Source organism: Osmerus mordax, chromosome 1 (genome assembly GCF_038355195.1).
Source record: "Osmerus mordax isolate fOsmMor3 chromosome 1, fOsmMor3.pri, whole genome shotgun sequence".
NCBI classification, from domain to species: Eukaryota; Metazoa; Chordata; class Actinopteri; order Osmeriformes; family Osmeridae; genus Osmerus; species Osmerus mordax.
In genome coordinates, this window is record NC_090050.1 from 16,765,486 (window position 1) to 16,781,813 (window position 16,328).

Genomic DNA, 16,328 nt, shown 5'->3' on the forward strand with positions numbered 1-16,328 from the left:
CAAGTAGCAAACGAAGGCTGTGTCATTTAAACCCTGGCTGTACTGTCATTGACACAATGTAAGTGTCACAAGAGTCAGCCAACCAGGTTTACAGTTGAAGGAGCTAGCGGAAGCTTAGCTAGCAGGACACAAGAACACCACACTCGGAAGTCACGATCGTCGTTGTATCATGAACTACTAGCTAGCTCTAGCTTGTCGGGAAAGGCGTCTTGTGCAGATAGTCTGGTGGTCTTGGAAAGGATATACTGTAATCTTGTATCTGGTCGTTACTTTATTTTACAAGTTTGGATTTAGGGAGCGCAGAATAGTGAATGGAATATGGAGTGTGTACTGGTAAGTCGCCGGTTTAGCTAGACAAATGTACAGTGACACCTATATTGTGTTTCAGACTGGGGTCAGTATATTTGCTGGAAATTGGAACGATTCAATAGGACATTATTATCAAGCTAACTCAAACGTAACTACTGCAGCTACTGTAACTACATTTCCATTTTTTTTTCTTGAATCGTAGCGTACTTGCCAGATATGATTGCTAGGAATTAGCAGTGGAAACTATACAGACTGCATGTTAATTTCAAACTCCACAACTTTTGGTAGCTAGCTAACTAGCTTTCTTAGCTAGTGTAGGTGGTAGTAGTAGTACTCCTGTGTACTTAGCGACTAGTCTGCCAACTGCAAGTCTAGCCATCTGCTGGATGGCTAGCAGTTCAGGGTCTGTCGGTTACCGTCTACCCAAGCTATAGCTTTATAACTAATACATTAACTAGTGCATAGTGTACCTACTAGCTACTGTAGCGATCTCTAGATATTACGACTCAATAATACTTTATTATCTAGCTAGACAGTTGTATCAACCTAGGCTACCTATTTGAATTTGAAATGTGCTAACTCTAAATGCTTTTCGATTGACTTGTGGAAACTATCGGACTTTATGTCTAACTAGCGTCGGTACATAATATGACCATTTTGAATAATTGGTTCAATTAGCCCCCTAAACAAATTAGTGAAATGCTATTGTATGTATTGCCAAACAGGAACAATGTAGTGTATGGCAAGAGCAAAAGCAAGTCCTTATAATTAACGACAGCTAGCACTCGCTAACTTCTGTGACAACTTGCATCATGCTGAGTACTGTGACCTTTGCTTTTCAGATTCCAGGAGCTCTTGATGATTTGGAGAGTAAAAAAGAGACTGTCATTGATGGTACAAATGTTAAATTTTTCAAAAAATCTCATTCATATTAAATATTAGGATTAACTGTAATGGACAAGATGTTGTCTGCTTTGCAAATGTAAACTATAATGTACAACTGAGCTGAGTAAGCTATATTATTAATACTGTAGCAATGACTGTTAATGTGTCTATGAATGGACAGTTGACTCTACATTTTTCTCATTTCCCCTTAGACCCAGAGCGCAATGTGTACACCCGCTTTATGAAGTCTCATCGGTGTTATGACCTGGTGCCAACCAGCTCTAAATTGGTGGTGTTTGATACATCACTTCAGGTAAAAGGATAATGTGTTTGGTGAAATGAGTGAAGGTCTACAAGGCAAGATCTAAAATGTGTGCCTTGTACAATTGTTTCTAAAAGGTTAAGAAGGCGTTCTTTGCGCTGGTGTCAAATGGCGTGAGAGCAGCCCCCCTGTGGGACAGTAAGAAGCAGTGTTTTGTTGGTAAGAGCCTTTTTCTTTTGCTTAATTTTAGATAAACAATATGAATGTCACGTGTATTTTATAATACTGTTTTAACACCTGCTGTTGTTCTAGGTATGCTGACCATCACAGACTTCATAAACATCCTCCATCGCTACTACAAGTCACCTTTGGTAAGACGATTGGGTTGTTTATTACTTTTTCACTACATTTCACTACATCTTACATTCTCAAGAATAACGTTTAAGCTGAAGTGCAAGGAGTAATATACAAGACAGAGCCAAAAATGACACAGTGCTATCCCTTCCCTGTGTAATGGAACAACTTCTAATGTTTAACTTGCACTAATGTTTCAGGTTCAAATATATGAGCTGGAAGAGCACAAAATAGAGACTTGGAGAGGTATAACCATTTATTAACTGGTTGAAAAATAAGTCCAATGTCTAACACTCAAAAAGAGCATCTACAACTGTTTCTTTTAATATATTTTAATTTTTATTGTTTTAGAAGTGTACCTTCAAGACTCTTTCAAGCCCCTTGTCAGTATATCCCCCAATGCCAGGTGAGTTTCTGGTAGTCTAATACCTAGGCACAAAACAGTAGCTCTGTGTAACCTAGTCAGTACAACTAAAAGCAACTTTTTCAGGTGTCTTGAACTTCATATGGTCGACCTTTGACTGCTTGGCGTCTTTACACCACTGAAGTGTTAATTTCTCTGTTTATTGTGTTACACTTGTCTCCCTCCCCTTCCAGTCTGTATGATGCTGTGTCATCTCTACTGAAAAATAAGATCCACAGACTGCCTGTCATCGACCCCTTAACAGGAAATACCCTCTACATTCTTACACATAAGAGGATCCTAAAGTTCCTTAAACTTTTTGTGAGTCTCCTTCATTATGTTTCTTACAACCTGTTATATCACCTGCTGGTCATGTTGTAGCTCAGTATCCAATTGTCAACACTATTGGGGCTTAGGTAGGGGTGGTGCAAGGTTTAACAAGCCTAGCCAATGAAACCTATACCTTGGTTTATCAAGGCAACTTGCTATGGTTGATTTGATGCCAAACTACTTGGGTAAGACGCATGGTCCGTGTTATTGTGTCTCAGATATCGGAGATGCCGAAACCAGCCTTTTTAGGAAAAACCCTAGAGGAGCTAGGTATTGGGACATTCCAAAAGATTGCAGTGGTGCGCTCTGACACCCCCATCTACACAGCACTGGGCATCTTTGTGGAGCAGCGAGTGTCAGCTCTGCCTGTAGTGGATGACAATGGTGAGTGGGGAGAAAAGAGCGGGTCAACTTGTGGGGGGTCAGTGGTTCACTTGTGCCATGTACTCATGTATTTTCTCTAACACATAGGTCGAGTGGTGGACATCTACTCCAAATTTGATGTAATTGTAAGTATTGTACAGCTGTGCTGCAGCACGTTAGTCTCAGATTAATAGGAGAGTCTAGTTTGTGTTAGTTGGGGATGTTCAAAGATAGACATCTCACTATTTATGTGCCTGTACAGAACCTGGCAGCAGAAAAGACGTATAACAACCTGGATGTGACCGTGACCAAAGCCTTGCAGCACCGCTCCCAATACTTTGAGGGTGTGCTCACTTGTAACAGACGGGATACGCTGGAGGCCATCATCAATAGACTGGTGGAGGCAGAGGTGAGAGAGATGTGTCCATGTTTACATCTCAACATGTATGTGTAGGTCCAATATTGAAACATTTTATGCTTAAAGTGTGCATGGAATCATAAAAGCTGTTCTTTAATATGACATGAACTTGAGTAGCCATCCATCTACAGATGGATTAAGCACATTGTGTAATTCAGGATTAATTAAGAGGAAACAATTATCATCATGGATGTAAATATGGAAGTGGCTCTACTCACTTATTTTACACAGACTGAATTGCTTAAAGTTGGCAAAATGTCACAAATTCCCAAACTAAAATTACTATCATTTTAGAGTTTCTATAGATTCAAGATATAAGAGCTATATTCAAAATGCCTTGTGTGGAAACCAAATGTCCGTCCATCCGTTTTTTTCTGGAGCTGAGGAGCTTCAGATAATAATAAGTTGTGCTCTCCCCAGGTGCATAGGCTGGTGGTGGTGGATGAGCAGGAAGTGGTGATGGGCATCGTGTCCCTCTCAGACATCCTTCAAGCTCTAGTGCTCACCAACGGAGACGAGGGTGAGAACACCGCCTTACCTATCAATTCTGCAATGATCACTGACATGATAGACACATGATACAGAATGGTACAATAAATACAAACATTAGGATGTAAATGATTTAAATAATCTATTTATTTATTAAGATTTTTTCTTTGGTGATGTATTCTTTTTTTTTATTTTTAGGAACTGCTTGATCGATTTACAAAGGGAAAGGGCTGAATAATAATTGGAAGTAGATCATAGAAGAAAGGGGGCAGGAAGAGAGGGAGAAGGAGGGGCATGTCAGAGGGGTTCAGTCTGAATGTCTTCATGTAGGTCCCTGTCCTGTGTTAAGCACATGACAATCTCTTTCCCTCCCTCCCTATTTGCAACAATGTGGAGTCTGTTGACTTTGTCAGTGTAGCAATATAGAAACATTATGTAAAGTAACAACTAAGGGATATACAGAACTGTTAACCAAGCCAAAACTCAAGCAACCAAAAAAATGAGACAGACCTTCTGCAGTGGACCCAAAATCTCTAGCCAGCCCAGTTACTCCAGGATTTGTAGTTGAAGTCCTACATTAATTCGATTTTGTTACTTAACAAAGAACTATGTTAATTTGTCTGACCAATCAATTCTCAGTGGTTAAGTACTCTGATAGTATATTTGGATCTATGAAGTCATGTGTGGGCCTCATTCATCCTTCAGGGGTGGAGTCTTGCTGCTCATCTGGACAATTCCAGGATGACGTGTCATAGATTTGATGTTGCATTCCATCTTTACTGAAATTCTGTTTGCAGCATCATATATCATATCATAATGATGCGATCGTGGATGTATTATCTTGACATCTCCCCAGTTCTCATGTGCTGTGCAGCCTAACTGCAATGTAGCTTGTTTGGAAAGCATCCTAAAGCTATCTTAGCGGCAGTAAGAGGATGTCAATTGTAGCGTAAATGTTTTTAACAACACACTTTATTTTAAATACACAACCACTAAATATCTGTGTTCTTATCTTGAGTTATCATTTATATCTGGCATTCTCATATTTTGTTTGTTTTATTGTATTTTATTTCCTTGTGATTTTTGAAGTTGAAGTATTGTTTGAGTGTTGGAAACCACATTGGGACAAAATACAAATGTATAAATAGGTCCTGATTATAATATTAAACACCTTATTTAATAATGAATGTTTTTATGGCTTGTGCTTAACAATCATTAGCATCACAATCCCTCAGAAGTCAATTGGGGTATTTTGACCAAGGTAATGCAAACTTTCAGTTTCAGAGTCCAGTGAAAATGTGTGTTCCTCTGCTGTCATGAGATTCTTATTCTAGAAACATTCCCAGTTCCACTTATGTTTGAATATGTTGAATGCATATGAACTGGTTTGTCATTTACATTTTGTTATGTATTGATGGACAAAAAGGGGGACCATCTTGTTGCAGTGACTGTGCCCTCTTTCGGTCACAGCACGTAGGAAACACCACAACTTTAGCTTTCCAAGTACAACCAGCACTTTCCTCATGCACATGCTCCAAAGGCTCACCTTTCATGCTTCAGCATATGAAAGAGAGCTCATTGCACCATTGAATCAGTATACTTTAAAATGCAAAAATTCTGTTTTTACTCTGGTTATAACATTGATGAGATGTATTCAATGAAAGTGCAGTTTTGTTTTCTACACTTCAATTTAATGCATGAGCAATAAATATTTTCTCTTATGCAGTTGTCTTGTATGTTTTATTTTTTTTTACATGTAAAGATCTGGTGGAAAGGTCAGACAGGTCATTGAGTATTAGGCTATATAAGTAATTACCAGTCAGAAAAGATAAGACTAATTAGCATATGGACGGTTTCTAAAAGTTGATGTGGACATTGGCTTACTGTGTGCGGACAAACAGAATAGTAGACCATACATTGGAAAACCGGAGTTTTTATTTCTCTATAGAATACCTATTTACACTATTGGAAATTAGTCCTGCCATTTTTACTTGGATTCAGTTGCTTTTAAGCCCACATGCCTGTATAGAGACCTGGGTATCCTTATCCAACAGTGCTTCATCAAAAACAACCAATAGTGCAATAAAACAGCTTTTCTGGGTGATGCCTCTTCATGCTTGTACAGTATCCACAAGCATGATGCCATCAACCGCAGTCTTCTGGACACACTGCCTGCCACACTGCCTCATAGTATGTGCATAAGATCACCATTCCCCATCCACTCAATATACAGTAATAACCAGGTCCTGGTCTCCCACTCACAGTCCAAAAAATGTTCAGGACACCATTACCTATGGACTTCTCCCAAGGTATACAAAATACAGTGCAGATGAGCATGAAATCAACAATAACAACAGATTTGATTAAATAAGATTAAAATAAATACAGGCACATCTACTTCCTGTGAGACAGCACTGAGAAGCAAGTATCAGTAGTATTTCTTATTCACAATGAAGTTCAACCTCGAGGTATAAAGCACACTAAATATCCTATTATGTTTTCAAAGGTAGTTTTGACCCTGTCAGTTACAAAAACATCCAAATACTTTTGAGAACTGATTCAAGTGAAACCAAATTCTATCGTCTCCTATGGTTTTGGAAATGTGCTCCTTCCACCAATCGAGTCCCAATAAAAAAAAACTGTTTTTGACAATTTGGTTGTGTTCTGTTAGTGGAATAGTGCACACATGGCCTGTCAGCCTTTTTTCCTAGGAAATCTGGTCGGCTTTTATAACATAAGGAAGACTTCACATCAGCAGTACCTTATGAGCTTAAAAAAAATAATAGCAACAATAAGGGACAAATACATCATGGCAAAACCTCAAGTTTCCCGAAAAGAAAAGAAACAAAAGGAACTGGACAAAAAACGTGTTTGTTTTACATCTGAGTCGGTGCACATGATACAAACTATTTACAACTTGCATATCAAGGAGGTTTTGGGTAGATAGTTGATTGCAGGATACAGAGTGAAATATTGAATCAAATACTGTTCTACATCACAAGAGATCATAGAAAGGGTTCAGTATGTGCTCTGATGACTCAGAAGTGACTGACATACAGTAGTGTTGCTTTGGATTGGTACAGTAGAGGATAATTGAGCACATACAAGCCATTCTCCTTTTCTCACATTTACTACCAGTATAAAAGGTGCAACCATTATACCCATGATTTAAATATTTAAAGAAAAATAAAAATGAATTCCAGGAGTTATGTACATCATCTTACTTAAAAAAAAAGTCATTGTATATACAGTGGTTACACTTTGCCAGGGTAAACAAACCCTGAGGGAAAAAGAACATGGAGGTGTGAAAGAACAAAAATTATTCAGTAGTGTGTTGGCTACAATACAGTTAATAGACTCGCTCACCATAGAGCCGCAAGTTTGTTAAATCAATTTCTGTCTTAGATTGAGGTGACAGAGAAAGTTACAAATACAGCGGAGCAAAAACCAAAAAGATGCAGGCCTTTGTTCAGCAGGATTTGACTAAATGAGATTTCAGTCTATCCAGAATTCATTCCTCATCTGGAATAACAACAGTTAAGTCCTCCCTCCTCAATTGATAAAGTTGAAAAGGCAGAAAAACGAAATAAAAATCGATTAAATAGAAAAAAATCCTGACTGAAGGACAGAAACTTACCTACTAACCGAACAAAAAGGATGCAATTAACTGACATCTGCTGTTATTAAATAAACAGCTGTATACTTTATGTTCCAACCAGAGACACTGAAGGGGGCAGTATTAATAGTAGCAGTAGTGCAGCCGATTCAGTAGGGACAGCTGTGAGTGAGGAGGCTGTCAGGGCAGGGGCTGCTGGGCAGGGGATGATAGGACACGTCAGTAGTTTTAGCTGAGCAGGCGAGGTAGGGCTGGTCACAACTCAAGGGGTTTGACAAACTGGCAGGAGAGGGTTTTTTTCCACCTCAATTTAGCTTTCATCATCAGTCTATTTGTTCTTTAACTTGTGCGTTCTTTTAGCAAATAAAACCTTGTCCCTTAGTCTAGGACAGGGTCTCCCCCCCTCCCCCCCAAAGTCTTTGGGCCATTGCTCTCTCACTTTCTCTCTCTCTCTATCTCAGATTTTGATGTCCTCCTGTTGGCTGAGCTGAGACAGGGTCTTCTTGATGCGCAGGGCAGTGAGGCGGGCAGCTCCATTAGTGTACCAACACTCCCTCATGATTTTACCCATCACACGCAGGGCCTAGTGGAAGGGAGGAAAGAGAGGAGGGAACAGGAAACATTCCATTTTGAAGCTCTGAGAATACATCTGGGCTGGCGGTTTGGTGGAGGTGAGTAAAATAAGCTTAAGAAAGTTAAATAGATATAGGGAAGACTTGGATAGGAAGCAGCTATGATCGGATTGGATAAGACTCAAACTGACATGACCAACACCTTACCTCATAGCTCTGCCACCAGTTGGGTACGTTAGGTCGTAGTTTCTGGTCACACACCACCTTCCTCATCTCCTCTATGGAAGGGTCAGAGGGCACCAGGTCATAGTACGGCAGCTGGTACTCCTCATGTATACCTAGAACCGGATCAAATGTCAGGTCACCAACTAACCAAGAATGCAACTCCATGTCAGTTGACTGGAATTACCATTCACAACCAGCACTGAAACAAATACAAACTCAACCAGGTCCTCTATTATTGTGTGATGGTGTGTATGTGTGTAAAAGAGTGAGCTGTCTAACCTCCAGCATTGCAGCGGCGTGCTATCTCCCAGTAGACTAGGCCCAGGGCGTAGATATCTGCACATTTAAACGAGTCAAAGTGTCTCATGTTGATGCTCTCATCCAGAACCTCAGGGGCCATATACCTGTGAGAAAAGGACCACGCAGTTTAGTGGTTAGGAAATGCTTTTCTAGGTTGTAAAGGGTCACGTCATTGTGAGTTTGTATGTACCTCTTGGTGCCCACTCTCTGGTTGGGGGCTATGTCGATTGTGTCGGAGACAGACTCGTGGCGAACGGCCAAACCAAGGTCAGCAATGGCACAGGTACTGTTCTTCTTCACCAATATGTTCTTAGACTTTAGGTCTCTGTGGGCGATGCCAGGCTTACCTAGGTGCCACAAAAACAGTTAGGCTATGTACCAAACGTATGCAGTTCCTCTGTACATTCATCCCAACCATTACTGATAAGACAATATAACTATGTCAGGAGTATTAGTGTGTGTCCATTTTCTAAATGAACTGTGGATTAAAGTCATTTACAAAGTATATAGTCCTTGAAAACTCTGTATAAGCCACTCAATGAAGGTGCTGGTTTGTAACTGACCCAGGTCTGATTATTAGAGAATAGGCTGTCTGGCCTCGATTCACTGTTTGTAAAACTGGGGGCCAGTTACAGGGGAGTGGATATCAATAGCAGAGAAAGGGAGCGGCTAAAAAAAACATAAATAAATAATACAAACAGTTGTGTAAATATACTGACATGTCATCTCACAGTTTGATCATTTGCGCACAAATCTCTTACCCTGAGTGCCAAGGATTTCCATGTGCAGATGTGCCAGGCCGCTGGCAGCAGACAACGCCAGCTTGATCATGCCTTCGATAGTGACGGAGTAGTGATTCAGATAGTCAAACAGAGAGCCATACTCATGGTAGTCTGATACCAGCCACAGCTGGGTCCAGGTGCCATTATCTAAGAGGGAGAAGATAAAGATTAAATACAGATACAATTCTTTACACAGTATACCCTTTCTCAGAACATGCAGCCAGCATTTACCTTTGTTGTCAGCGGCGATAAACCCGAGGATGTTCTCGTGACGAAGCATGATGGTCTGGTAAATCTCGGCTTCCCGGAACCAAGAGCGCTCCTCTCGTGACGAGAAGATTTTTACTGCCACATCCCCACCACGCCAGCGACCACGCCACACCTCACCAAAACGCCCCTTCCCAATGATCTCCTGCAAAACGATAGTCCGTGCCACGGTGCGCTGTACAAACAGAGGGAGACCTGCACTAACAGAAGACAACGAGGGGCAGGAACAGAACATCGGTCAGAATGCTGCTACAAAGCTTTCCCTCCGGCGTTTTCCATTAACATGAATGTGCCATATCCTACCTCTGCCTCAACTGAACAAAAATAATTGTGTGAGAATGATAAAAGAGTACATTGAGGTGTGACAGGAGTAAAAGGGACACATTGACCAGTTCTGCACCTCAGGGCCCTCAAGTACTAGTAGTACTGACCGGAGCCAGATCCAGAAGTGGACATGTCATAGATGAGGTCCTGCAGGGTCTTGTCCTTGGCCAGGTACAGGTGGTCACAGCTGGGGTCCTCCACCTCCAGCCTCTGCCTGTGGCTGTAGGTCCTCTGGTGGTGCTGGAACAGGAAGACCCCCAGCATCAGCAGCACACACAGCAGGAATACCGGGCCCGCAATCACCGCCACCAGCTCCACAGGACCCCATGTGCGCCCTGGGCCAAAACCACTCCCCAGGCCCAACCGAGACGTCACTATAGGAAGAGAAAACAAAAGACATAGAAGAGGGTCGATGTGCTATGTGAGACGTTGATTCTAGGCCGATATCCCAAAAGCTATGTGCACCATGTGATGCATTTTGGTGTGAACGTTTGCATGTTGCATGCTCATGTGTGTCCTCACCAGAGGGTACTTTGAGGCTGATGCTGTTGCAGTAGTCAGTGTAGCAGCAATGTGTGTTTAACAGGCCCTCGGCACTGAGGCAGTAGAAGGGCTGGCCGGGAGGCTCCAGCTTGTCGTTGGTGATGCAGATACGAATGTGCTGCTCATTCCCATTTATGGAGGAGGAGGAGGCCATGCAGGCCCCGTCGGTCTCACACTGGAAGCCTGTCTTCGCACACTGCGCTGTAGTGCAGTTACACCATAGACCTGGGACACAGGATGGAAAAGAGAACAAACTTCACAATATGGTTGTGTTGATGTACCTTAAAGCTATACCCAGCAGAGGGCAGTCAAGGACAATACATTACAGATGGTGCTGGATTTGACTAATTCCAATTTCAGGACACCATTTTAAATCTACAACAATTATTTGGGCTGAAGCACAGACACACTTTTCCTTATAAAAGTGTATGTTGCATCAATACCTTTCTTAATTACTTTATAGTAGGATAAACATTACAATCTTTACAAATAATTTCAAAATAATTCAAATAATGTATTAGAGCTTGTGCTGGAAAACAAGGCATGTACCCAATGAACATCACAAACATTCCAGACAAAGTTACAAGGTCTACTTCCACAGGGCCCAGGGTTGACACGTTTTACAAGTAACCTATCCATTTGAACTAAACCAATCTAGACAAGTATGACTTACTCATGGCCAAAAAAAGTGTTTCAGCATGCTCTGGCCTTTCCAGACAAGTGTGTCAGCTAGAATATAAAACTTTTCTTAAATATAATTCCTCAGTGAAACAGGACAGAAAAAGGTATTGTTCAGTGTTTGCTCAGACAACAAAAGTCAGGAACAACATGTGTTCTATGATACAATCAACCTACACACTGTATACTGTAGACTGTGCATATACTGTATACCCACATAAAAAAGAAAGCTCAAAGACAAAAGGTCTCTCTGTTAAATGCAGAGATTTAATTACACTGCAGAGCGGAAAAAAATGGCCTGCCCACAATACAGTTTGATAATCTTCTCAGCTGTGTCGTCACATTGGGCCTTTGTGTGGCTTTTACATAGGAAACCACAAGCCATCTCACCCAACAAGCAGAGAGACTGGGAGGAAAGACCCAGACCCAGAGGAGGGGCTGTGAGGATAAGACCCCCTTTCCAGCCTGGTTTTGAGAGGGGCACAGGGGGAAGGTGAGGACAGATACAGGAAATGGGGGACGGAGAAGTGGCAGCTAGGGGCACATTATTTGTATTTTTTGTAATATTTGTATTTTTATATTGTAAATGACTGCAACTTATATTTTATTGTATAGTTTATTTTAATTGTAATTCCACTTAGTATTGCTAGTTATGTACCCTTAGTATAGTTAGTCCTCCTATTTAACTTTCTTGTCTGTGCAAACTTTCATGGCGAATAAAACCCATTCTGATTCTGATACACTATTGATATATGTCATAACCCCTGCAGTAATGGTGTGTGTGTGTGTGAGAGAGAGAATGACCAGCTGCAACAGTAACTGGTACTACTTCATTGGGCAATAGTGTGAAACTCCAAATTCCAGTAATTCTACCCATTTTTCTCATTAGCAAACCTATGACCTCAAGTAAATATTAGAGTAAAATCAAACATGCTATGCTTTGCATTAACATTCTGATACTCTCTGTAAAAGCATCTGTAAATACAACTATCCAACGACCCCTAAACCCCAACCCGGGCTGAGATACTGGGAATCTGACTCCAAGAGCAATGTTGGGGTGTTTGTGATCTGGGAGAGTCGTTAAGTGCCGCCTCTAGATGATAGGACAGGGTGGTGGAGAAGTTCAACACAGCCAGACATGTAGCTGATTAAAATAACTTGATGTCACCAGGCAGAGAAAACATACCACTCCACATTCACTGTGTTCACTCACTCCCTCACCGTGTTCACTTACTCCCTCACCGTGTTCACTTACCCCCTCACCGTGTTCACTTACCCCCTCACCGTGTTCACTTACCCCCTCAGCGTGTTCACTTACCCCCTCACCGTGTTCACTTACCCCCTCAGCGTGTTCACTTACCCCCTCAGCGTGTTCACTTACCCCCTCACCGTGTTCACTCACTCCCTCACTGTGTTCACTTACCCCCTCACCGTGTTCACTTACCCCCTCAGCGTGTTCACTCACTCCCTCACTGTGTTCACTTACTCCCTCACCACACTCAATCAATACAAAAGACGTACGTGTACGTACAAGTGTGCATATATGTGTAGAAACCTGCCTAGAAATTGCTTGATGATATGCCACAGGTTTGTAATCAGTGTTGGATAGGAATAATGGAAAATATACAAACATCAAATGTAACGCCGACCTGGGTTTGTAAAAGAGTGTTTGTACCGAGCCTTAATGCAGGTATTGTCTGAAGCTAAATTATGAGTGAGCATACAGTATGTGATTACATCGTCTTTGTTGTGGTATCCATGGGAGGCTGGCCTCAAATACCCGAGGCCCTGACACACGAGTCCTTGGACTTTAGACAGGAAGCCGCATCTTAATTTGAGAGGGATAAAAACAATAGAAATCAATGGAGAGACTAGAGGAGAGCAGAAGTCTAGATGCAGCTGATAGAACAGAGATAAAGGGAAAGACAGAGCTTTCCAAAAAACAAAATGACGCATTTGGCAGAAGATAGCCCATGTAAGCATCTTACATGTTGCTCAATGGAATTAGGTGGTCTGTTTCCCAGATTTTATACAGCAGGACGGATATGATTTTGATGTTCTAGATCACCTTCCCCCACACTTAGCATCTTGCCACTTAGTTTTTCCAAACAAATCAGTTGGTCTCGACCCCTGCTTATTGCCCAGCCACTGTCTGGTAAGCATGCAAAAAATCATCCTATCTGTTTGCATTCATGCTCTCATCCGAACAAGTACTTAAAAAGAATGAAATAATTCTGGAAAAGTTAACCATCTAACCTTGATAATATCAAGGCTGGTGTGGTCTAATTGGATGGATATTAAATTAGGTCAAACCTATGAACTCAAAGAGACTGTAGGAGATACCTCAATCAGAGGGGCTGCTCTGATGACATCTCTGTTGCCTTGACTCACAGAGAGTACTGGTTGGCTCTGGATGTAAAAGGTAGGTTCCTGAACAAACAGGCCTACATGTAAATCTCCATCATGTTAAGAGAGCCAACAAAGAATAAAAGATAACATGTAATATGATTTTTGTGGTTTTATTGGTGGACAGAAAGTCCTTAAATATTTCCAAACAAAACCAACAAACAACATTCCAAAGCCATTTACAGGCAGTCCTATATGTGGGAGAGAGACAAGAGAGAGAGTGGGAGACATGTTTTACTGGACCAAAAATGATCATTTTGATACTTGAACAAACTTGAAATGTGTCAATCCAATAGGCAACGTATCCCTTTCACTTTATCAAAAAATTATAATAATACTGTACTCCTACTTAAGTTGGATTCACTAAGAAACGTTCACAATGATTTGAAGTAATCTTTAACCAATGGCATCCTTTACCATGGCAATCTTGAAGAGGCAGACCTTTTTCAGGATTTTGAATACTTTTACTGGACACGAAGGACAGGATGCCTTGCTAGAAACAAAAATAAGGTCACCACAGTCAAGATAAAATAAGGATTGTAGCAACATTCCTTATAGTAGTGTTAGATCATGTGCTGTGTTTCAGTAAAGGTATTACAGGGTGCTACAACTGAAAATTAATTTGGAAAATATTTTCTGATACGTGGTTCCAAATATTGATCAGAGTAATATAAAGCAGTAGGCCTATACTCAGCACATTTCTGTGTGTGAAAAGAATTAAAGGCCAGAGAGAGAGGGCGCAATGATGAGAGGAATTGATTGATGGATAAGAGGAAGGTACTACATATAGGGATGGAAACAAGAGAGAGCTTTTACAGTCCAGATCATTTATGCATTGATCTGATCCATCAGTTGATGTTGATTAAGACAATATGTGTACCACAGATGAGCAGGATGTGTGTGCCAAGGAGTGCCCCTCCCCGGATGGGGTTGCCCTCATTCCACACACAAACACCCACACGGACCTAGATTTCAACTGTCTTCAGTCTGCTGTCAGTACCCCATGCATTTATCCAGACATTCACTTCCTGCCTTTGGCCCAGAAATATTCTGAGCAGCAGTTATCAGGTTCATTAGACTATTATGTGCTTCTGAAACACACACAACACACGCATTTGCGCACGCACACGCATCTGCACACACGCACACCTTGCTGGCCTATTTCTCTTCCTTAAACCTTCATTTTACTTATTGGATTTTATCATAAAAGTGGACTTATTCGAATTACGAGAAACTTCAGGATACCCCGGTTGGTTGGGTAGCACACAATAGCCTATTTAGCAATGTACAGCAGCGCTTGAAAGCTAAATAGGTCAACTTCTGAATCTACCTTGCCCGCTTGCCAGTGAGTATTGTGTTGAAATATCAAAAATAGTATGGTCTTTAATGTCAGAAAAGCAGCCTACTGCTTCACAATGTCTCATACACAAACACTTAAGATTCCTGACCGATATTGTAGAAAAGGTGATTAAATGGTTTGAATGGGAACAATACAGAAGACATAGCTATCTTAATTACTAATGGATATATTTAGCATATTATTGTTCATTAGTAGGCTACTAATTCTTTTGGTTACTGAAAATACAGTAACAAATATATCATTATTCCAATACTTTAGGGCCCAAGTATTTCAAGGGAGTTCAACCAACAACAAACAAAGTAATTAGAATTTGAATGGATTTCCAGTACTAGCTATATTTGCACATCTGCTGATACGGCGAATGGATATGACTTCACCTCACATGTGTTTTTAAATTTCATATGTGATGCTCTCTTATTTACACAAACGCTCGAGCCAGAAACTGCAAGAGCGACCAAGACATGTCTGGCAGTAGTTTTGCCAGCCAGACTTGTTTGTAGAACACGATTTAAACATTGACTGCGACTTCTCGCCGCGTTTTATAATATTTTACCACTCAACCTTACTGCTAAATTCGGCTTGTTAGGTTGGCAGCCAGCTAGACAACATCCAAATCCTTGCGCCATGTTGTTGTGCTAAGCGATGCTAGGCTGGAGCAACACCGAGATTAGATAAAATAATAATTCAGACGTGAAACGAGGACTAGCTAAGAATATATCGTTTACTCACCATCACAAGTACCATATGAGCCCACAAACAAGAACAGTGTTAATAAGAGCCGTTTCTTAGCCATGGTCGCTAGAGTCCCATTGCATTGCATCAATTTAAGCTAGTATGTGTGACGAGCAAGGCTCACAGAAGCACTAGCTACAAAACACGCACACATACACACGCGAACGAATAACCAGCCAGGATCAAATGCCTTAAAGGGACAGAACACTTAAAGATAAGGTTATTTGTAATGTCGACAGAAAAAGAATTGTTCATGTGGGTGGAGACGTTAAACCTATAACCCACTAGCCATAATAATTTGAAAGCTATATGACATTTGGCAGTAGTTCAATCCACTTCTGATAATGTCACAGACTTAAAGCATGACAGCTCATCCACCCTTAAAATACTTAACAGAGTGAGGGTGATTGTTAGGCCATAGTTTGAACACATACTCACACACATATCATGCTCACTATTTTCAGAGTAAGAACACAAATTCCAAAGGCAACAGATACCTGAAACAGTCTATACGTGTATCAAGTTGATCTAAATGTTTCCACAGACAAGGGTGTGGCCCTTTCAGATATGTTGCTAAAATACCAGAGTAGCTTGATCTTGAAGCTTATTGTATTACTTATTCCCTCCCTATAGAGAGAGAGCAAGCGAGAGAGAGAGAGAGAGAGATAGCAAGCGAGAGAGAGAGAGAGAGAGAGAGAGAGAGAGAGAGA

At 41.1% G+C, this 16,328-nt stretch overlaps 2 protein-coding genes across 5 annotated transcripts; one reads left to right on the top strand and one right to left on the bottom strand.

The window, feature by feature from the left end:
- Nucleotides 1-144: 144 nt before the first annotated feature.
- prkag1 (protein kinase, AMP-activated, gamma 1 non-catalytic subunit) lies at nt 145-5,534 on the top strand. Of its 2 annotated transcripts, none has more exons than XM_067243611.1 (13): nt 145-333; nt 1,152-1,203; nt 1,407-1,507; nt 1,594-1,675; nt 1,769-1,827; nt 2,011-2,056; nt 2,162-2,216; nt 2,408-2,534; nt 2,762-2,927; nt 3,015-3,052; nt 3,169-3,315; nt 3,745-3,844; nt 4,519-5,534. In XM_067243611.1, exons 1-13 carry the CDS (start codon nt 319-321, stop codon nt 4,566-4,568), a joined length of 1,038 nt encoding a protein of 345 aa, XP_067099712.1. In that variant the 5' UTR covers nt 145-318; the 3' UTR covers nt 4,569-5,534. The 2 variants fall into 2 exon arrangements, with proteins under 2 accessions (XP_067099712.1, XP_067099721.1); XM_067243620.1 differs by having other exon boundaries at nt 189-333; nt 2,165-2,216.
- LOC136949323 (activin receptor type-1B) lies at nt 4,893-15,742 on the bottom strand. Of its 3 annotated transcripts, XM_067243593.1 has the most exons (9): nt 15,616-15,742; nt 10,422-10,667; nt 10,007-10,273; nt 9,540-9,770; nt 9,288-9,455; nt 8,717-8,873; nt 8,506-8,630; nt 8,209-8,339; nt 4,893-8,012 (listed from the first exon to the last, which is right to left on the bottom strand). In XM_067243593.1, the coding sequence occupies exons 1-9, from the start codon at nt 15,704-15,706 to the stop codon at nt 7,887-7,889; spliced, it is 1,542 nt and encodes a 513-aa protein (XP_067099694.1). In that variant the 5' UTR covers nt 15,707-15,742; the 3' UTR covers nt 4,893-7,886. The 3 variants fall into 3 exon arrangements, with proteins under 3 accessions (XP_067099694.1, XP_067099687.1, XP_067099702.1); XM_067243586.1 differs by having other exon boundaries at nt 9,288-9,770; XM_067243601.1 differs by lacking the exons at nt 10,422-10,667; nt 15,616-15,742 and having other exon boundaries at nt 9,540-9,750; nt 10,007-10,184.
- Between the last annotated feature and the right edge of the window lie 586 nt (nt 15,743-16,328).